Source organism: Notamacropus eugenii, chromosome 6 (genome assembly GCF_028372415.1).
Source record: "Notamacropus eugenii isolate mMacEug1 chromosome 6, mMacEug1.pri_v2, whole genome shotgun sequence".
NCBI classification, from domain to species: Eukaryota; Metazoa; Chordata; class Mammalia; order Diprotodontia; family Macropodidae; genus Notamacropus; species Notamacropus eugenii.
In genome coordinates, this window is record NC_092877.1 from 388,660,922 (window position 1) to 388,682,048 (window position 21,127).

At 53.2% G+C, this 21,127-nt stretch overlaps 1 protein-coding gene across 1 annotated transcript in view; it reads left to right on the forward strand.

Annotated features, from left to right (window-relative positions):
- PITPNM3 (PITPNM family member 3) overlaps window positions 1-21,127 on the forward strand; it is a 103,148-nt gene that overhangs the window by 72,959 nt on the left and 9,062 nt on the right. Inside the window, exons 7-15 of the mRNA XM_072619049.1 lie at window positions 1,063-1,252; window positions 6,181-6,303; window positions 10,248-10,432; window positions 10,882-11,054; window positions 11,938-12,108; window positions 13,224-13,418; window positions 14,279-14,427; window positions 18,954-19,070; window positions 20,619-20,735. Coding sequence (XP_072475150.1) covers window positions 1,063-1,252; window positions 6,181-6,303; window positions 10,248-10,432; window positions 10,882-11,054; window positions 11,938-12,108; window positions 13,224-13,418; window positions 14,279-14,427; window positions 18,954-19,070; window positions 20,619-20,735 — 1,420 coding nt within the window. The remainder of the gene's footprint in view (window positions 1-1,062; window positions 1,253-6,180; window positions 6,304-10,247; window positions 10,433-10,881; window positions 11,055-11,937; window positions 12,109-13,223; window positions 13,419-14,278; window positions 14,428-18,953; window positions 19,071-20,618; window positions 20,736-21,127) is intronic.

The window sequence follows — 21,127 nt, forward strand, 5'->3', positions numbered from 1 at the left end:
TGAGGGGGGGAGGTGTTGGGGGTGACACTGCTGTGGCCAGACATGCTGACATGCTAACTTCCAGAAGTATTTCAGTGGTGGCAGATTGTGGCGAGAAGCTACTGAAGGCTGCAGGCCCCCCTTCCCCCAGCCTGGCCTCCAGGCCCCACAGGGTCACCTAGACCACAGGAAGAGCCAGGATCTGAACCCCGTTTTCTGGCTCTGGGTTCTGAGGTGCTCCATTACATCAGGCTGCCGAGCCTTTGGAGTGAATGACATGCCCTCCACACCTTCCTCCCAGCTGAACCAGCCAACCAAGGCTAGAGGAGCCTGGGTGCCTCTGGGGGCGTCTCTGGGTACATGCATGTAATACACGTACACAACTCATGTCAGCCCATCTGTGTGTTTGTGTGTGCAGGTGTATGTTTGCTCAAGTTCCTAAATGTGGCTTTCAACACCCTCTGATTCCTTTCTGGAGACCCTGCCCCCCAGCTCTTGGGTCAGGCAAGGTACCTGCTTCCCCTCCCAGAATGCCACGAGCTGAGGCCAGGTCAGGCCAGGGTCTGAGCCAGTTTTAGCCTGGAAGCCTAATGTATGGGCTGTAGCCAGACCTGTGGCCAAAGCGGTACCCTGATGTCTGGGTCCTCTGACTGTCCACAGCTGTTCCCCATGGCCCTCCTGTGATGCTCACCCTTCCTCCTCCCTCCTTCTCTCCCACCTGGCAGGTCAGGCCAGGCTCTTTTCCATCTCCATGCTTTTGCTCCCCCATCAGCCCTACTGCTAGGGGCTGCCCTCTCCTCCTTCTGCCTGGCTCCCTTCTAGGCTCCTGCTTCAGGAAGCCCCCCTTTTCTTGCTCCCATCTCCCCACGGGCTCACCATCTGAGCCCTCTGCCCCATGTTGGCACCCAAGGGTTTCTCCTGATGAGGGGGGGCCATACCCACCTTTTAGACCTGAATCTCTTCTCTTCCATGAAGTGGAGCCTTTCCTTGCTCCTCAAAACCTCAGTGTCCGAGTTCCTGCCCCACTCAGCCCAGCCTACTGAGCCGGGCCCCTGACTGCCTGCCACGGTGTTTTCCCTCCAGCCTGAACCCCTACAGCTACGATGAGAATTGGCTGAGCAGCAGTGAGGACCACATCCCACTGGCTGCCCTTCCCCTGCTGGCTATCTCTTCCCCTCAGTATCAGGATGCAGTCGCCATGGTGATCACTCGAGCCAACCAAGTCTACAGCGAGTTCCTCAAGTCTCCGGATGGGATCGGCTTCAGTGGGCAGGTAGGGCTGGGCTGTCCCACTCTGGGTGCCAGCCCCGGGAAAGGCTTTGCTTCAAGGGGCACCTAAGACTCTATCAGCCTGGGCACCAGCCACAGGACAAGGAAGGCTCACCAGGATCTTCCATGGTTGGTGGGGGCGTAGGTAGGGGAGTTTAGTGTGAGTGAAAGGAGGGCAGGCAGGAATTGAAGACCTTGGAGATAGGCAGAGTAGGGAGGAGGCCTTGTCAGCCTCCTTAGATTTCATTGTTGAGGACCCAAACCTAGGAGTCTGGGACAAAGTCCTGCTCCAGTGGAGTCAATGCCCTGATCCTCCAGGGTCCCATCCTGGGCTGTGTCCTCAATAGCTGTGCTGGGATAGTCACCCCCCTCCGGGCTAGTCACCCCCTCAGGGCTGGCCTCCTAAGGACTGACTGTGCTGGGCTAGTGGCCCTCTCTGGGCTAGTCATTGCCTCTGGGCTAGTTGCCCCCTATGGGTCAGTCCCCAGAAGACCAGCTGTGCTGGGCTAGTGGCCCTCTCTGCGCCAGTGGCCTTCTCTGGGCTAGTCTCTCCACTCTGGGCTAGTCACCCCTCTGGGCCAATCCCCGGAGGACTGGCTGTGCTGGGCTAGTGGCCCTCTCTGGGCCAGTGGCCCTCTCTGGGCTAGTCATTGCCTCTGGGCTAGTTGCCCCCTATGGGTCAGTCCCCAGAAGACCAGCTGTGCTGGGCTAGTGGCCCTCTCTGGGCTAGTCTCTCCACTCTGGGCTAGTTGCCCCCTCTGGGCTATTGCCCCTCTGGGCCAGTCGCCCCTCTGGGCCAGTCCCTGGAGGACTGGCTCCAGCCTCTGCGACGTGGTGGGGTCAGCCTGGGGCAGAGAACAGACAGGGATTTCTTGGCCAACAATTCAAGCAATGAAAGCCACTGGTGAGGTGTCATCGACAATCCTTCATTTGTCCATTCAGTCTCCATGAAGCGAGGGTGGACACTGTGGCTCTGGAGTGTGGGAGGAGTGCTCCCTACCCTCCCACAGCTGCAGTCTCTCCTCCATTCTTTTTCTCCTGGCACCTGCCCCCTTGCCCCGGCAGGGGTCTGTCTCTCCATGGCCCGAGCCTTAGGGGCGGAGGCCCTGTGCTCCTTCTCTTTGGGCCCAATGATCCCTGTTCCCACCTTCTCTGATTCTGGGGCTTGGCGCCTGGGTGGACCCAGCTGGATAGCTGCTTGAACCCCTTCTTCCCCATCGGTCTTCTTCCTCCTGTGCATTTCCGCTGTGACCAAGGCCTCACCCCTGCAGACCTGGACTTGTGCACTGGCCTGCCTTCAGTCTCCCATCCATGTCTCCACTGTCCCTCCATCCCCAGGTCTTCTTTCACTCCATAGCTGGCTTTCCCATGTCCCTGCTCCCTCCCACTCTCTGTCCCCTATGGTTATGGCCTCTAGCTACAGGATAAATGCCATGGAGAGAGACCCTATGGGAGCTCCCTGCACCATCCTATCATTTCATGCCTCCTGGACATGCCTTCCAACTTGCCACCTCCCTGCTTTTGCCCAAGCCATGCTACCTGCTAGACAGACCATCCCCTCTACTTTCTCCCTGTTTAACACCAACCTTGCTCATTTTTCCTCTCCTGACTAGCTCCTCTCCTGAGCTCCTGGGGCCTTTTGCCAACCAGCCCTCTCCCTGGCTCTTGGCATATGTTGCCATCATATATTTACCCCACATAGGTTGGGAGCACACTGGCCTTCATGGCTGTAATGGGCCATGTTAGCTAACCCACCCCACCAAGGAGAACCAGATGTTTAATCTGGTCTATGAGTTGTCTCTGACTCTTCATATCCCTATTCAGAGTTTTCCTGGCAGAGACAGTGGAGTGGTTTGCCCTTTCCTTCTCCAGCTCATTTTACAGATGAGGAAACTGAGGCAAATAGAGTGAAGTGACTTGCTCAGGGTCACAGAGCAAGTAAGTGTCTGAGGCTGGATTTAAATTCAGCTCCATTTAACATTACAGTTAATAGTGAACACTCAGTTGTTCTAAGGCCCCATCTGTGTTCAGCCCTGTGGGGTACGGAGGGAGGGAAGAGGATGGAGTCCGGGCCCTCTGGAGGCTGATTGATAATGAAGGACCCCCACACATCCAGATTGAGGTTTGAGGCAGGATTGAATTCCAGGCTCCACTGAGCTAGAATGAGAGGCCAGAAGTAAAGTACAAGTGGGATAGGGAGTGGGGAGTAGGGGAGGGTCAGATCAGGCATCCAGGAGGAGCTGGGCCCTGAAGGATAAGACCAGATCTGAATGGGCAGAGAGATTGAGAAGGGGGTCTGGGCTGAGAATCCCAGAGAGATGCTATCCCTAAGCTGCTGTCCCCAGTCCTCAAAGAGCCAGAAACCCAGCTTGGCCCAGTGGGGTGGGGGTAGGGTTCAACCCTGGCATGTTTGTGGCAGAGTGGCTGAGATTACTGGGTGAGTGATGTCAGATGGATGTGCAAGAGGCTGGGAGTGTGTGAGAGCAGAGTCTGTGCTCCCAGGGAGGGAGGGGCCCCAAGCACTTGAAGGCTGTGCAAGGTGGACACTGTCTGAGGAGCTGACCCTCACTTAGTGGGACAAAGATCTCTCAGGAACAAAGCGGGGGCACAAAGGAGCCAGCGTTGGTGAGAGAGTGTGAGCAGGGCCACAGCTGGGAGCCGAGCTGGGCCACTGGGATCCAAACTGGGTCAGATGCCTCAGAAACCAGTCAGTGCCCAGCCTAGTAGCTGGGGCCACGCACAAAATCCCTCTTGCAGCCCAGCAGTTATGGGGGTGCTCAGGAGCATTCAGAAATGCCTGTCTACTTTCCAAGGTGTCTCCCTTTGGCAGTGATGGTATGGGGAGTTGATGGCTTCTTCAGTGGATATGGGGGCACCTCAATGTATGGACCCTCTCTACAAGGATGTAGGCCTCACCCCCCTGGGTGACCTTATACCATGCCCTCCAGAGAAGACCCTCCCGATGTGCTGAGGACCATCCTCTGGATCTCCTCATGTCCTGGGGTACTGATGTACTTGGAAGCTCACTCACCTCTGTGGCCAGTTGGCCTCCTCTGCTACTAGTTCATCTCTTTGAAGGCACAGAATATTCTAGACCTTCCTGTAAAATGCTGTGGCCTTCTGCAGCCCGCCATGTACCCCACCCTTTAGGCACTCAGAGTTCTGCCTCCTTGGAGAATGTATGCTTCTGTGGTATGCAGCCAGACAGCCCCCCTGGGTCTGGGGGTATCTGTATATGAGCATGCACACTGACGTGTATGAATGTGGGTGTGAGTGTGTTGTTGTGGGTGGTGATGTATGTATACATGGATATGTGGCAATATGTGAGTGTGAACACACATATTGTGTGAGTATGGGAGTGTTTCCATGAGTACATTTTTGTGTATGTGTGAATGTATGTCTGTGTGTGAGTGTTTTGTGTGCATATATGTCTGTATATATGTGTATGTGAGTGTGTGTGTATGGGAGTATGTGTGAGTATGTCTATATGTGTGTGCATGTGTATACATATGTGTGTATATCTGTATGCAAGTGTGTGCATGTGTATGTCTGTATGTGAGTGTGTGTGTCTGTATGTGAGTGGGGGGGCGTGGCATGAGAATAGGCTATCTGGGGTCCAAATGAGAAGGGAGAGGGGAACTGGTTTGGGCCTCCCCACTGGCCTCTGCCTGGGGGTGGTGAGGCTGGGCAGCTGTCTGGGCTGGCTTTCAGGAAAGGCCTGTGTACATACCCCTTGGGTACAGCAAGTGTCTCTCCCTTGAGTCCTCTCTATTTTCTGCATCACCCAGCAGGCTAGGAAGGAATGGGGGGGAAGGAAGCTGAGGGAGACCCTTGATGGGGGGCAAAGATTGGCAGGTTTGGGAGTGCTTTGGGGGCACTTACTGACTGTGACACGGTAGGAAAAGCTCAGGTAGGCTTGTCTGGGAGACCTGGAGTTTCTCTCCTATCTATGAATCAGTCATGAAACATTTACCAAGCACCTACTATGTGCTGATGATGCGCAAGTGCTGAGGTTACAGAGAAAGACCAAAGGCAGCCCCTGCCCTCAGGGGGTCCCCCACGTCAAAAGGAGCTGGGGGATATGGCAAAGTCCAGAGGAGTTCAAGCAGGTGGGAAATGAAGAGAGGGCGTAAGGGGCGAGTCTGGGAGGAACTCTGCCCCCCAACCCTCTGCCCTCTGTGATGCCTAGGGGCAAGAAGTTAGCAGGTCAGCTAGTCAGTCAGTTGATCATTAGGCCATTGGTTAGTTACTCAGCTGCTCAGTCCCTCAGTCAGTCACTCGGCTGGTCAGTTAGTCATTCGGTCAGTCAGTCAAATCAAAGAAACATTTAATAAGCCAGATACTGTTACAGAAGTGAAAACACAGTTCCTTGCCTTCTAGAGTTCATAAGATGGTGTAGACAATGTAACGAGGTACTTGTGAGACATGGCTGGATTGTATCCTCTCAGAGGGAAGGCACTGGGGACCAGGGAAGGCTCCTTGCAAAGTGGAATTGAGCTGAGCCTTGCAGGAAGGCAGGGAAACCCGGAGGTGGAGACAAGGAGGGAGGGCATTCCAGGCAGGGGAGTGGCCCGGTGGCAAATGCAGTCTCATGTCTGAGGAACTTCGAGCTTGTGACCCTCCCATCTCAAGCATCCTCTGCTCTGGCTGTGCGTTGTGGCTGGATGTGTGCCTCTCTGAGGATGAGCCTCGAGAAAGGCATGACCCTAGTTGAACCACAGGCTACATATCTGAATAAACTCTCAAAAGACCCCTGCCCAAGAAAGCCTCCAACTAAATGGTTTCAGCCCATCTGCAGCCCTTGGCCTGGATGGCCTAAGGTGACTTGGTGACCTGGTCTGCTTCCTACATCCTGGTGTGTGCCACTCCCCAGGAGGGATACCAAGCCATAGCCTGGCCCCTGATACATCTGTGATTCTGCCTTTCTTCCAGGTGTGTCTCATTGGTGACTGTGTGGGGGGCATCCTGGGCTTTGATGCTATCTGTTACAGTGCCAGCCCCGCGGGGGACAGTCTGAGCAGTAGTAGCAGAAAGGGGAGTATCGGCAGCAGCCAGGTAGGTCCAAGCTGGGCAGGCAGGGAAGGGGGAAGGTTGCCAGGAGGTGGGATGGGGCAGCTGTGTGCCTCAGGGGCCACTGGCACCGGTGACACAGATGCCTGGCTTCATGGTCCAAGCTTTAAGCCCACAGAGAGGGCCAGATCCCAGTGTCCTTCCTGCCCTGGGCCTCACCTTTCCACAGGAACATTGACAGACCTGAGCAGGTTGAGGGGAGGATGGAGCAGGGTGGGAAGAGGTCTGGAAAAACAATCACAAGCTTTTAGTTGAGAAAAGTCCCAAGTAGGAGGGGGATGCAGCCCCAGGGGCTCAAGCGAGGCCTGAGCCTAATTCCATGTGCCCTGACCTCCAGCCTCAGTGGGCTTCACTGCCACTTCCCTGAAGCTGCTCCTGGGGTTCAGAGCTCTGGGCTGGAGGCAGGAAGACCAGAGTTCAAATTCAGCTTCAGATCTTCACTAGCTAGGTGATGCTGCTTCAGCTTCCCCAGTTATAACATGCGGGTAACAACAGCGTGTCCCTTCCAGGGGGGTTGTTATTCACAGGATCAATGAGACATTATTTGTAAAGCCCACAGCACATTGCCTGGCACACAGCAGGAGCTTAATCAACGCTTGGCTTCTTTCTTCCATCTTCATACAGCCTACAGTCTCACTCTCTTGCCTATCAGGGCTCACTGTTGTCTTCTGGTGAACTTACAGCAGCTGGCTCCTGCCCTTGATTCTCCCCCTCCCCAAGAGCAGTGAAAATTTCCTCATCTTATGTGGAAAGATGATTTCTTGATCCCAAGTGTGAAACTTCCCATCATCCTCATTACATTACCATCTTCCGTTTGCCCCTTCCCCTTCAGACTTGTGGACATCTTGTGGCTTCTGACCCTGTCACCCAGCATGTGGGCTCTCCACCCCCTCTTTGTGCACCTGAATATTGGATAGGTGTGCCACCTTAGCCCTGAATCCAGTCATGGATACGAGAGTTGAACAACATAGGACTGAGGCTAGATCCCTGAGGCACTTGGTTGGAGACGCCCTTGTTGGTCAGTGATACCTCATTTCTGACCACATCAGACTCTGTCCACCTAGACTCTCCTGTGGCCCACACTGGGCCATTGTCCACAAGAATGGCTGAAGAGACTTGCTTACACGCCATGTGAGGACTGAAGTGTGCTCCATCTCCAGAATTCTGGAAATGGTAAAATAAAGATGTGAAGTCAATCTGGGAGCTTAAGCAGGGTCTGAATCCAGTCCAGCATCCTTTCCTTTGGGAGAGGGAAATGCACGACCCCTTCCAGAGTGTCACAAGCAATCAAAGTTGAGGTCCTTGGGCCAGTGTGCAGGCCAGAGTCCTGGGTCCTTTTTGGGAAAGTCAGGACAATGTTCACCCTTCTCCTGACACAGCATGGGAGAACCACAGGTGAGTTCTCATCAGGGTCCAGAGGCTTTAAAATAGCAAGGTGCTACTTTGTGATCTCCCTACTCCTTTGGAATTGATTGTGTGTCATGGGAGTCACTGGGACGGAACCATCCAGCACAGAAAGTGCCGGACTCTATGAACAAAGCACAATTACAGAAACTCAACAGAAATGAGAGATGCCCAGATTTCTAGCCATCTCTTTTCCACATGTCCAAATGAACTCTTTGTGCCTGATCTGTGGCAGAGCCTCCCAAGCTCAGACTGGCCTGGTCAGCCACAAGTGAACACACTGGACCTTGACCCTGGCACCATGATGTCATTTGGAGCATCTTAAGCCCAAGGACAGCAACCAACCAACTAATTCATTTTTTATTTCCTGCTGGTGGTATTTTCTCTGTCCTTTCTGGCCAAATGTCCTGCTCCTTGGTAGAGAAAGCAGGAGGAAGAGAGCTAAGGAATCTGTCTTTCTATAATCAGTTACCATTGTCCTGTCCAACTGAGCAAGGACTCTATCCCTACCTTAGGTTTCTTCTTATCCCTCCTCTCTCTCTCTCTCTCTCTCTCTCTCTCTCTCTCTCTCTCTCTCTCTCTCTCTCTCTCTCTCTCTCTCTCTCTCTATCTCCCTCTCCCTCTCCCTCTCTCTCTCCCTCCCTCCCTCCCTCCCTCTCCTCTCCCTCTCTTCCCTCCCTCCCTCTCTCTCTCTCCCTCCCTCCCTCTCTCTCCCTCCCTCCCTCTCTCTCCCTCTCTCTCCCTCCCTCCCTCCCTCCTTCCCTCCCTCCCTCCCTCCCTCCCTCCTTCCTCTCTCTCTCGCTATCTTGGCCTGTGATTTTGGTGGCCCAGAGGGAATCCCCCCAGCTCAGGTCAGCACCTGCTTTGGATCTCAGTCTCCACAACCAGTCTGCCTCCAAGTCTAGCTTGGACCGGGTCTTCCTGACTCTGAGGCTGATTCTTTGTCCACTGCTCGAGGCTGCCTCTCACAAAACCCTCCTTTCCCAGTCTCCCCTAATATAGCTTTAAGAAAGTCCTTGGTCTCAGTTCCTTGGGAGTCTGGCATACCTGACCCTCATTCCTCACATCCTGGGCACAGCTCAGACCAGGTCTAGGCTCCCTCACCTAAGATGGAGATGCTGCTTCCTTCCATGTCATCCTCACCATTTATGTCCAATCAGCCTGTTTGTTCCTCCTTGTCCATCTAAGTAAGGTCCGAATCATGGATCCCCTCATCCCCTTCTTTTCAAGAAGGAAACAAACATTAAGGGAAGCCCACAATGTCTCAGCTGTTCTCATAGCGTGAGAGCTGTCCAGATGGCTGATGTCCCCTGCACCCTTATCTGCTTCCCACTACCATATCTTGCCTCCAGCATGGTTCCAGAATGCATCCCCCTTTATTTCTTCTGGCTGGGTGGACTATAGAACACTCCCACAACATGGTAGTGCCCTTTAAATGTCTTCAGTGCTGTTAGGTAGAGGTGGTAATAGATTTTCTGGGTGCCACCAGAGAACAGAACTAGTACTAATTAATGGGTGGGCATGACAGAGAAGCACATTTGGGCTCTTAGAAGGAAGATGTTGCTCATCACTTGAGCTGTTCTCGAGTGGAACAGGATGCCTCAGCATCACCAGTGGTGGTTGGCCATTAACAAGATGCCCCCTTGCTCTGGTTGTCCTGGAAGGGGCCTCTGCACTGGAGAGAGGTGGGCCTAGAATAGTGGCTCTCTAAGTGGGATCCAAGGACTCTTGGGGTCCTCAAGGCCCTTTCAGAGTGGCTGTGAGGTCAAAACTATTTTCTTAATAGTGTAAAGATATTTTCTTTTTTTCAAATTAATTTTTGAACTTTTAACAATTACTTCCATAAGTTTTAAATTTTCTCCCCCTCCCTCCCCAAGATGGTATGAAATCCGTAGGAGCTCCACACATACATTCCTTTTATACACATTTTCACATTAATCATGTTGCATAGAAGAATTAAAATGAATGGGAGAAACCATGAGAAAAACCAAACCGAACCAAAATATGACAGAAGAGAAAATGGTCTGCTTCATTCTGCTTTCCAGTTCCATAGTTCTTTCTCTGAATGTGGATGGCATTTTGCCTCAAGAGTCCTTTGGGAATGTTTTCCCAAAAGGTCCTTGCATTGCTGTGAAGGGCTAAGTCTACCAGAAACAGTCCTCACACCATGTGGCTGTTACTGTGTACAATGTTCTCCTGGTTCTGCTCATTTCACTCAGCATCAGTTCATCTAAGTCTTTCCAGGTTTTTCTGAAGTCTGACTGTTTGTCATTTCTTATAGCACAATAGCACTCCTTTACATTCATATACCATAGCTTGTTCAGCCATTCCCCAGTGGATGGGCATCCTCTCGACTTCCAGTTCTTGGCCACCACAAACAGAGCGGCTACAAATATTTTTGTACATGTGGGACCTTTTCCTGTTTTTATGATCTCTTTGGGATACAGCCCTAGAAGAGGCATTGCTGGGTCAAAGGTGAGCATGTCCCCTGGGGGCTGCTTTATTTTCTCTTGCTCTGTTTGAAGGACAATCCAATCTTGTCTGAGGAAGACTGCAGCCTCAGTGACACCACACGACTCAGTAAAAGCAACATTGACATCTCGGGGACCTTGGAGGACGAGGAGCCCAAGATGTCTCTGCCTCGGAAACAGAGTGACTCTTCCACCTACGACTGTGATGCCATCAGCCAGCACCACACCTTCTTGTCCAGGTGAGTCCTCTGCTAGCTGAGCCTCAGTGGTCACACAGAACTGGGGTGGTACCACTCACAGGGTCTTGGGGCTGGGAGGGCCCTTGGAGACCTCTGGTCTGAGTCCTGCCTGACCAGCACACCTCTCCAGCACACCACTCCAGTGGCCATTCAGGCAAGGCCCAGAGCCCTCCCGTGAGGAGGAACACTGCTCTGGTCACTCTGGCACAGCCTTCACTGGGGAAGTTCCAAGTCCCTAGTTCTACTTCTGAGCAGGCAGTACCACCTTGTACAGCTGACCTGCTTCACTCTGGGACCTCCCGGGCAGTGCTGAGATTGGTCAGCTCTCATTGATGCTGACCAGTGGAGCCAAGGCAGCTGCCTTGAATCCTAGAGTGGGAGGTCTACTAGGCCTAGGTACTGGGTTACTGGGGTCTTCTCTGACCCTGAGCTTCTTTCCTTTGACTCAGCATTCACTCCAGCGTTCTGAAGGAGAGTGCTGAGCCCCCCACAGCTGGGACCCCCCAGCTCTCTGAAACCAACCTGAGCCGGTTTGACTTCAATGTATCTGATTTTTTCCTCTTTGGCTCTCCATTGGGCTTGGTGCTAGCCATGAGGAGAACGGTCTTGCCTGGACTGGATGGTGAGTAGGGCCTATGGCTGCTCAGCAGAGTGTGACAGCCGGGCCTTCCCTGGCACCATGACAGGTGGGGTGTCCCTCGGAGGAACCTGCACAAGTATCCCTACCTTGCTTCCTTCTTAGGGATGGTGAGCTCACTGCCACTCATTCTGCTTGGGGTCAGATCTCATTGTCCAGAAGCTTTTCCTAAATAGGCCTCCCTGCATGTCCCTGCATTGCTCTTGGTTCCACCCTTTGGAGCCAAGCAGAACAAAGCTAAGCCCTCCTTTATCTTCTTAGAGCCCTACAGATGTTTGAGGCTGGTCATCATGCTCCCCGAACTTTCTCTTCTATACATCACGTTCTTTTCACATACTCTTATCTAACATGGGCTCCAGACCCTTCAGCCTAAGGTGGCATCCCTTCCTTTCCTCCCTTTCTTCTTCCCTCCCTCCCTTCCATTCTTCCCTCCCTTCCATCCTTCCTCCCTTCCTTCCTCCCTCCCTCCCTTCCTTCCTTCCTTCCTTCCTTCCTTCCTTCCTTCCTTCCTTCCTTCCTTCCTTCCTTCCTTCCTCCCTTCCTTCCTTCCTTCCTTCCTTCCTTCCTTCCTTCCTTCCTTCCTTCCTCCCTTCCATCCTCCCTCCCTCCCTTCCATCCTTCCTTCCTTCCTTCCTTCTTTCCTTCCTTCCTTCCTTCCTTCCTTCCTTCCTTCCTTCCTTCCTTCCTTCCTTCCTTCCTTCCTTCCTTCCTTCCTTCCTTCTCCCTCACTCCTTCCCTTCTTCCCTCCCCTTCTCCCTTGAAGGGCCTTGCTATGTCTTCTTGGACAGAGGGAGGAGGGGCACGCAGGGCCAGGGGCTCCCTCTGCCCTTGTGAACGAAGTCACATGTCGCCCGTTTGCTTCCCACAGGTGCCCAGGTCCGGCCTGCCTGCAGCCAAGTCTATAGTTTCTTCCATGCAGCTGACCCCTCAGCCTCAAGGCTGGAGCCTCTCCTGGAGAAGAATTTCCACTTGCTGCCCCCAGTCAGCGTGCCACGCTACCAGAGGTTCCCTCTGGGGGATGGGCAGTCTCTGCTCCTAGGTACCAGTCTCCTCCCCCAGTGTCCTGGGCACTTGGTTGCCCTTGGGGCCAAGAGCTGGCACAGGGAGGGGGCCCAGGCTAAGTGGTTATGATGCCTACCATCCTGGGGCTTTGGCATAGACACACCTTCAGCTGATGCGCTCTGGGGAGAACAGAATGGACTGACTCTAGCCACCCAGCACCATCTCTACTCTGCCAGCAGGGATCATCATCCCTACTCCTGGGCAGTGGTCAGCTTGGCCAAAGGGATACGTAGCACTTCTGGGGTAGGAATGCCACAGGCACCAATGCTCCAAGAAAGAATTGGGAGAAGATGTCATTATCACACTGGGTGGTCCTTCCCAGCATCTGATGGCTGGACTCCCATGCCCCATGATTGTGTCTAAACTTTCTCCACTCACGTTCTTTCTTTGATACCATGTAGAGATTCAGAGAATCTCTGGGAGCAGCTAGTTTAGTCTGTCTTTGGTAGAAGTGTATTCCACAACACACCCAGTCTCTACTTGAATACCTCCAGGGATGAGGAATCCATTACCTTCCTTTGAAGGGTGCCTGTTCCCTTTTAGAATCTGGCTTGAAAAGTCATGTCCCAGATCTTCCCTGCCTGACCCCCCTAAATGCACTGTCAGCCCCCAAGGGTGATACAGCTGCTCCTGCTCCCTCAAGTCAGGAGTGTACCACCTCCTTGTCCATTGTCCCTCATGCTTGCTGGAGTCTTTCCCACCACTAACTCCATGTTCCTTGCCAGGATTGGGTGGACTGGGCCAGCTCTGCTCTCTAGGTTGCTGAAGGCTGAGAGCTGCAATGCTTTCCCCTCTGGTTTCCTGGAAGCCCTGGCTTCCTTGTTCTATCAATTTGGGCATGTTCCCCTGTAGAATGTCAGGGGAAGGATCGTCTCATTTGGGGCTCTGCTCCCCTAGTACCTGGAGCATAGTAAGTGCTTAATAGATGCTTATATAATTGAGGGGAATCAACCCCTAAGATCTTCCAGCAGGATAAATTATCTGAGTCTGTGCTTTCTAGGGGGAAGCAGGGAAGATGATGTCCCTGACTGATGAGGTGCCTGGGCAGGAAGGAAAGGCCACACTCTCACTGAGTATCCCTTTCCTGTCCAGAGGACACTCTGCAGGCCCACAGTTCCTTGTTCTTGGAGGGTGGCCCAGCAGATAGCCCGTCATCCCCAGATGCCCCAGCCCTGGCCCTCCCACCTCCTCAGGACCAGAAGCCAGGAAGGAAGTTCAGTGTGGACAGCTCCAACAGTGACAGCTCAGGATCCAGTGAGAGCCTGCCTTCAGCCAGCATGGCACACAGTAAGTAAGAGAGGCATGGGAGCTGTCCCCTAGCCCAGGTGCTAGGCCCAGGGAGGTCGTCAGAAGAGCCTCCCCTCTCTGGCTGTTCTGTCTGGCACACAGTGAGTCAGAGGGGTTCAGGAACTGTCCCTAGCCTCTGTGCTAGGCCCCAGGGCGGTCCTCAGAGGAGCCTCCTCTCTTTGCTCCTCTGTCTGTCTGGCCGCTGAAGGTGAAGAAGAGGGAGCTGTGGTTCAGACCTTTGAACAAATGTAGGAAGCCTAGCACACTCAGGGCTATAGACTGTCAGCTGGTACGTGGGCAGTCTTGGCTGGCTGGATCAGTACTGGCAGACCCACTGCAAAGGCATAGCCTGATGCCCAATCCTGGGGAAACTACTCTTCCATCTGGACTGTGAGCACCCAGGGAATGGAGCAGAATGAGGGTCAGTGTGGACTATGCCTTCCAGGAGTGAGGGCTATGAAGGTGGGACTATGCCTTAGTTCTTCTAGGCCCTGGAACTTTGTAATGCTCCCCCTCTGGGTGAACACATGTAAAACCCCTCCATCTTAGCCTATCTTCAGGAATGAGCCCTCAGGATCTTCATCCATTTGCTGTGGGCCCATCTACAGGCCTACTCCTGAGGTCTTTGCAGCATGTACCTGAGCTCCCAGGACCTAGGCTGTGCCCCCAGGTCCCCCCACCATCCACCCCAGGCTATGGCGAGAATTTCCATGTTCTGGCTCCTGACTGTGTTCCTAGTTTGGTCACAGACTTCAGTTGGATGGGAGCTTAGCCTGTCACACAGGGGACAGGGAAGTTTTGGACAAAGCCCCAGTGTAGACACTGCCAGTGTAGACATGTACCCTCCTCTGTTTCTGCAGTTACCACCAAGTGGTGGGGAACCAAACGGCTAGACTATGAACTCTACTGTCCCGATGTGCTCACGGCCTTCCCCACCGTGGCCCTTCCCCACCTCTTCCATGCCAGCTACTGGGAATCCACAGATGTGGTGGCCTTCATCTTGAGACAGGTACTGACTGCCAGCTACTTCCCTAGGCTGATGACAGAGGGCTGCAGAGGGCCAGCTGCTTGGCCTTGGCTGCTCTTTGGAGCATCCCTGAGCTTGATGGCTGGGAAGGGCACTCTGTATGTCCACCTGTTTGTCCTGTCTGTCCATCACCAGTCAGTTCTTTGGGGTCCTCTGAGTGCAGACCTGGAGCCAGCAAGGCCAGGAAGAGGGCCTTCTGGCCTCATCCTCTCCCCGGGTCAGGTGCTCATCTCTGTTCCTTTGCGGCCTCCTTTCATCCAGGAGTCTAAGCTGCTTGTGTGTTGACTGGGCAAAGCAGAGACTTCTGAACTTCCTTCTCTGTGCTCCCAGTGTACTGGGGGTTGCTGTCTGAGAAGAATTCTCATCCAAGTCTTCCCACCTGCGGTCGCTGGCCCATCCCCAGGGGCTCCCTCTGAGCCCTCTGGCTCTGCTCTGAGCAGGGTCTCAACTTCAGGGCAGGGGCCCCCTGGTTTGAGGGCTGGGGTCTTTGGCAGGAAGTGGCACTTCTGCTGGGTTCCTTGGGTCCCAGATTCCCCCATGTGGAGTTAAACAAGATAAAAAAAGATTAGAGGAGGGCCCCTTCCTAACAGGTGAAGAAACAGGAAGCCCAGGGAAGGGGGACATGCTCAGCCTCTCCTGTCTCCCAGGCCAGGGGGTTTTCCCTTCTGCCTCTCAAAGCAAGGGAAGCCACAGCTTTCTTTTTGCTTGTGTTGAAGTATTAATGGTGATGATAGCTAGCATTTACATAGCACCACTTCATGCCAGGCATTTGTGCTGAGCACTTTACAAACATTCTCTCATTGGATCCTCACAGCGCCCCCTCCTGGGAAGGAGGCACTACTGCTATCCCCATTTTGCAGATGAGGAAGCTGAGGCAAACAGGGTCAAGTTACTTGGCCAGGATCACACAGCTAGGAAGTGTCTGCTGGTGTATTTGAACTCCGGCCTTTCTGGCTCCAGGCCTTGACAACCACAGAGAGGAATTCTACTGTTTTTGCAAGTTTTTAAGCTTATTTTAATCTTGAATACACAATAAGAAAAGGCAAAAGAAACGTTGCCATGTGCACAGCAGACTATGAAACAGGATGCAACGTAAAACGATAAATTTCCATTTCAAGGAAGCCTAAGTAATAAATACTCCACATTGTTTTCAAACTGTTCAGCTTTTCTTTGCTTCCCTGCTGTGCACTGCTTATCTTATCCCCCCTCCCAAGGCTACAATGAAGCACAGATATATGTATATGTGTGTACACATGCACATAGATATTCTATAAGCATGTGCCTATGTACACTTCTACATTCATACACATATATGTAAGGTGGCACCATACTTACATCCACTTCTCTGTTTCTCTGAAGTGGAAAGCCTCTCCCTCACAGAGAGGGGTTTTGATGGAGGGACTGGGGAATTATGAGGGTGATCTGAGCAGAGGAATCCCATAACTTTAACAAGTAATATTCAATGAAGACAAGGGGGGGATGGGATGACAAAGCCCAGACCAGGACCCAGATAAGGAGGAAGGGGGAGAAGGGCGCCATCATCCTCAGGACTGCGGGGTTGGAGTGATGGGCAACTCCAACTGTGATGGGCAGTCTGGACAGCAGGAAGGCCAGGTCTGCAGCAGCTTCAGAGAAAGCAGGTCCCTCTGTCTGTGGTCAGAGGACAGGACCTTGAGAAAGGTGTCTGTCCTGCCCACACAATTGGGGAGAATCAGGCCATCCATCCAAAGGGTCTCCGAGGAAAGCAGATCTCCCAGTCTGCCTTAGACTCTGCTGGTTATGGCCTCCCCACACGATGCTTGACAGACTCCCATAGAAATGCCCAACATTAAAGAGAATGAGCTGGGGAGGAAAACCTCAGACCCCAAGGACTCCTTGTTTTGGGAAAGGATCATGCTGAATTTTCTCCTTTTTATGTAAAAATGGCCAAAGTCTCACCTCACAGGTTTGAGTTGACCTGTGATTGTCAGGCGGTGCATTGTACACTTCGTGAGAGACCCTGCCTCCTAACCAGGGCTGTGTGAGACACCCGCCCACACACACCTCCATGTGAGAGACCCTGCATGTCCACCTTCCAGCTCAGATACCTCAGACCCAGGATACCTTCCTCATTGAAGAAACAGCTGGAGACAATGTCTTGGAGCTCCTGCATCTATCATCTTAGGCTGTCACAGAAGCAGTTTTCATGTTTTATGGTAACTTTCTAGCTCCTGCACAACACAGGAAGACCCGAAGACACTCCCCAATTGTTCAGACCCTTCTTCCTCTTTCCCTGGGGCCTCCTTCCCCTTGAGGATGAAATCAGAGAAAATGATCACAGAAATTCACTGCTAGGTCATCCTTGGAGATCACCAGATCCTGAGCGCTAATCTGGGAGGAATCTGGCCAGCTTCTTTGCTTTACTGATGTGAAACTGAGACTCCCAGAGACCCTGGGGTTTGTTTATGAGACCCTTTACTACTCTTCACCGAGTGTTCATGAGGGGGGCTGGGCACTACAGGCAGAATGATGCAGCTTACTGGGGCCTTCTGGAGACTGTGCTCTCTCCTGCCTTTGCAGGGTGGGGAAGAGGGAGAGATGGGACCTTCCCAGCACCCTTTGCCTCACACTTGACCTGATTCCGTGTCTGGCCAGCTTTGTCTATGTGCAGAGGGAACAGCAGAGATTCTGGGGACCTCCCAGCATGAGCTTCAGCTAGGTGCTGCTAGGTGGAGAAAGGATGGGACTTGGAGTCAGGAAGGCCTGGGTTCAAATTCTGCTGAGACACTGACTTGCTGTGTGAGCCTAGGCAGAACACTTCCCCCTCTCCACAGTTTGTGCATCTGTCTACTGGAGCTGGTCATAGCCCCGACTTCCCAGGGCTGTTTGTGGGGATTGAATGAATTAACATAGATAAGGTGCTTGAAGCATATAGAGATGCCCCCTGTGTTATCATCAGGACCCTTATTCCAAGAACCACAGGAACTACCCCCTCCCAGTCCTTGCATGAGCTTCTGGTGCCTTGAAACGCAGTGCTTGGGGCTTCCATCCTGGCCTGGTCACTGCCCCAGCTGTCTGCAGGTCTAGGTCCTGAGAGGAAGCCCTAGGTGGGCCATCGGTTGGCGATCAGTTGGTCAACAAGTATTTAATAAGTCCCTAACATGTGCCAAGCTCTGGGCCAAGATCTGAGGACAGAAAGAAAGGGGAGGCGCTCCCTCACAGTCTAACGGGGGCAGGGGAACTCAACAGGTAAATGTACAAACAAGATGGTAAATGACAGATGATTGGGGAGGGGCTTGAGCACTGGGGGCAGGGCAGAGCAGGTCTGGGAAAGGCTTCTTGGAGGTGGAATTTTAGCTGTGACTTCAAGGTAGCCAGGAGACAGATGAGAATTCTAGGCATGAGCGACAGTCTGAGAAGAGGCCTGGAGTGCGGAGGTGGAGGCCCTGGGTCACTGAGGGTGGAAGAGGGGAGCAGTGTCATTGAGTCACTGAGGGTGGGGGAGGGGAGCCAGTATCACTGGGTCATGAGGGTGGGGGAGGGGAGCAGTGTCACTGGGTCATGAGGGTGGGGGAGGGGGATCAGTATCACTGGGTCACTGAAGGTGGGAGAGGGGGGCCAGTATCACTGGGTCATGAGGATGGGGGAGGGGAGCAGTGTCACTGGATCATGAGGGTGGGGGAGGGGAGCAGTGTCACTGGGTCATGAGGGTGGGGGAGAGGGGACCAGTGTCACTTCGTCTCTGAGGGTGTGGTGGGTTATGTGGACCAAGCAGGGGATGGTGCGTTGGATCCTGGAGGTAGTAGAAAACCACCAAAGGTGACAGCAGGGAAGTGACAATCCTGCCTGTGCTTTAGGAAGACCTCAGTCTCAGAGGGCTTGGGAGGGAAGCATGACACAATGGGAAGAGCTCTGGGTTTCAAATCCTGACTGCCTGTGTGATCTTAGGCAGGTCACCTATTGTCCTGGGCTTCCTCAGTTTCCTCCTCTGTAAACTGAGAAGGCAGTTTCAGAGCCCTCCCAGCTCTCAGCTCTCCTCCCATTGCGCACCACACATCTCTGCCTACTTTGTGTGTATCTTGTGGTCCCCCTCCCCAGTGCTTGGAGGTATGGCTGCATTGTCTCTCCTTTATCCCCTGCACAGTAGCTGGCACACAGTAGGTGCTTACTAAGCGCATGTAGCTGGTCCTTAACCCTGTGGTGTCTGTGCTTCTCTGTGTGACCCCAAGGTAACCGCCCCTGCCAGCATTTCCTCTCTTTGTTCCTTTGTAAGGACAATGGCTCATTGTTTCTTCCCCCATCCCTCTCCCATCTTTGCTCCCCTGTGTGGCCTCTGAGATGCCTGCCATGGGTCCATATTTCTTTTCTTGGCTCTCAGGTAACTCCCCCCAATCTCTACTGGCAAAGCTTTCTTGTTGTTCGGTGTCTCCTTTTTCTGTCTGGGGATGGGAAGATGGGGGAGAGAACTGGAGGATAGGCGCCACCAATGTGTGTGTGTACTTGTGCATGTGTGTGATGTGTTGCCGTAGGTGATGCGCTATGACAGCCGAACTGTAAAGGAGAGTGACGGACTTGACCCATCCACACTGAGCCCATCCAACCCCAGAGAAAAATGGCTCCGCAAGCGGACCCAGGTCAAGCTGAGGGTAGGTGAGGCTTGGGGCCCCCCAAGAAGGGGATAGGTCAGTGGCTGCACCCTGTCCTCCATGTCCTGAAGACCTGGTCAGACCTCATGATGGAACATCAGGAAATGGTCTAGGCACCACACCACAGAAAAGCAGGTGCTTTCAGGTTCAGGTTCAGGAATAGGCTGGTATTTCCCTGAGGGTCTTTCCACAGCTAGGCTCGAGAATGGGACCAAGCCCTCACCCCTGGGGTGCTGGCTCTTCCCAGGCACACACGGGTCCTTCTGAATGTCTCTTGTGTCCTTCTACCCTCACCCCATGGAAAGGGAAGGAGCAGCAAATTTGGGCACTGTCCTGAGGGACCTTCCAGTGTGGGCTGGGAAGACATGAGACATGGGCATTATTGGAGAACAGTGTGATTGATGGCTGACTCTGTGGTCAGGTGCCGAAGCCAGTCAGCTAACATTGATGAAGAGGATACTATGTGTTAGGCCTTGTGCTAAGTGCTGAAGGAGTTCAGAGGAGGGAGAGACCAGTGGGAGCTTTGGCCTTGTGGGATGGGAAGGACTCCCTGGTCAAAGAGGAGGGGAGAGGGGCTGGGGCTGACACTGGCTGGGGACTTGCTGCCTCAGCAGGCGGAAGCTGTCTCAGCCTTGGGGAGAGGGCTCTTTGCCTGGTTGGCAAGCTCCCTGGCAGTGATGCCCATGTTCCCCATGCCAGCCACCTCTGCAGCCTCAGGCGTAGCTGGTCAGTGGGCACCATGCTCCCCTCTTCAGCTGACCAGCACTTCTGCCACATGTCACAAGTGTGAAATCTCCTATTTCCTGCTTTTCCTCAGACCTGAGACCTTACATGGGAGCTGTGGAGTCATATGACCTGTGAACCCCCATGCTCTTATTCCCCCTATGAGTGGGCCAAGGGGACAGTCAGGTTCTGCCCCCTAAGCTGGGCTCCCCAATACCTGTTCTCTCCAAGGTATGGAGGGAAGAAGCCCGAGGGTAGAATGTTGGCTGAAGAAAGGGAGACTCCTGAACATTGGCACCTTACCTGGCCATGTGGGCTTTGGACCAAGGCTGCACGAACACCGTGATTGTTTCAGGGTGTCTTTTGTTAGCACCTGATGGGATAGGTGAACAAATGAAGCAGCATTATTAAGCACCTACTGTGTGCCAAGTGCTGTCATTAAGCAGATGAAAACAAGAGCCTTCCTTTCTCCCGAGGAGCTTACGATCAGATTGGGGTGTGTGTGGGAGAATAATGTGCATGAGGGGAGATGGGGGGGGGGTGAAGTTAGAGGGCATATGGCTTTTTCAGCAGAAATTATTATTCTAGGATTATTCCAGAACCAGAAAGTATGTGGCGGGGAGGCAGGGGTTTCATGTCTGGAGGGAAGATGACATTCAGGGGGCAACTTGGGCCAGCCTAGAAGCACTGGACCCCAAGATCATCCTCGAATGGAAACCTCAGGATAAATATATTGGTTTTATACCCTCCTTAGTGACACTCCTTGGGCATAAAGCTGGCCATACTGTTCTTGGATAGGTTGAGCCAATATCCCTATCCTTTCAGAATGTGACGGCCAATCATCGTGCTAATGACGTGATTGCTGCAGAAGATGGTCCACAGGTCCTGGTGGGGCGGTTCATGTATGGGCCTCTTGACATGGTGGCCCTCACAGGAGAAAAGGTATAGAGCTCTGGGACCCAGTCCTCTCTGCCCCTCTGCACCCAGTTTGTACTGCCTAGAAAGCTCCGATGAGGTTAGAAGGAGATGCTGGGTGCTTCTTTGTAGGCACATCTTCTCTTTCTGCCCATTATCTGTCTTGGACCCATCTTGGCACAGGGCACAGATGGAATTCTGACTGGGAGTTCCCATCCACACCCCATATTCATACAGGACTGGGAATAATTCTCAGAGCCCACTCCCTGTCTGAGCTCACTCCTCCGAGTCAGGACCTTCCCTCTGTAGACTTTGGCCCTACAGGAAATGGGTTGTCAGACCCTGTCAGTAGAGCTGCAGACCAGGGGCCAGACCCATAGGCATTCGCTGTCAGTGCCTTCAGTGCCAAAGCCTTCAGG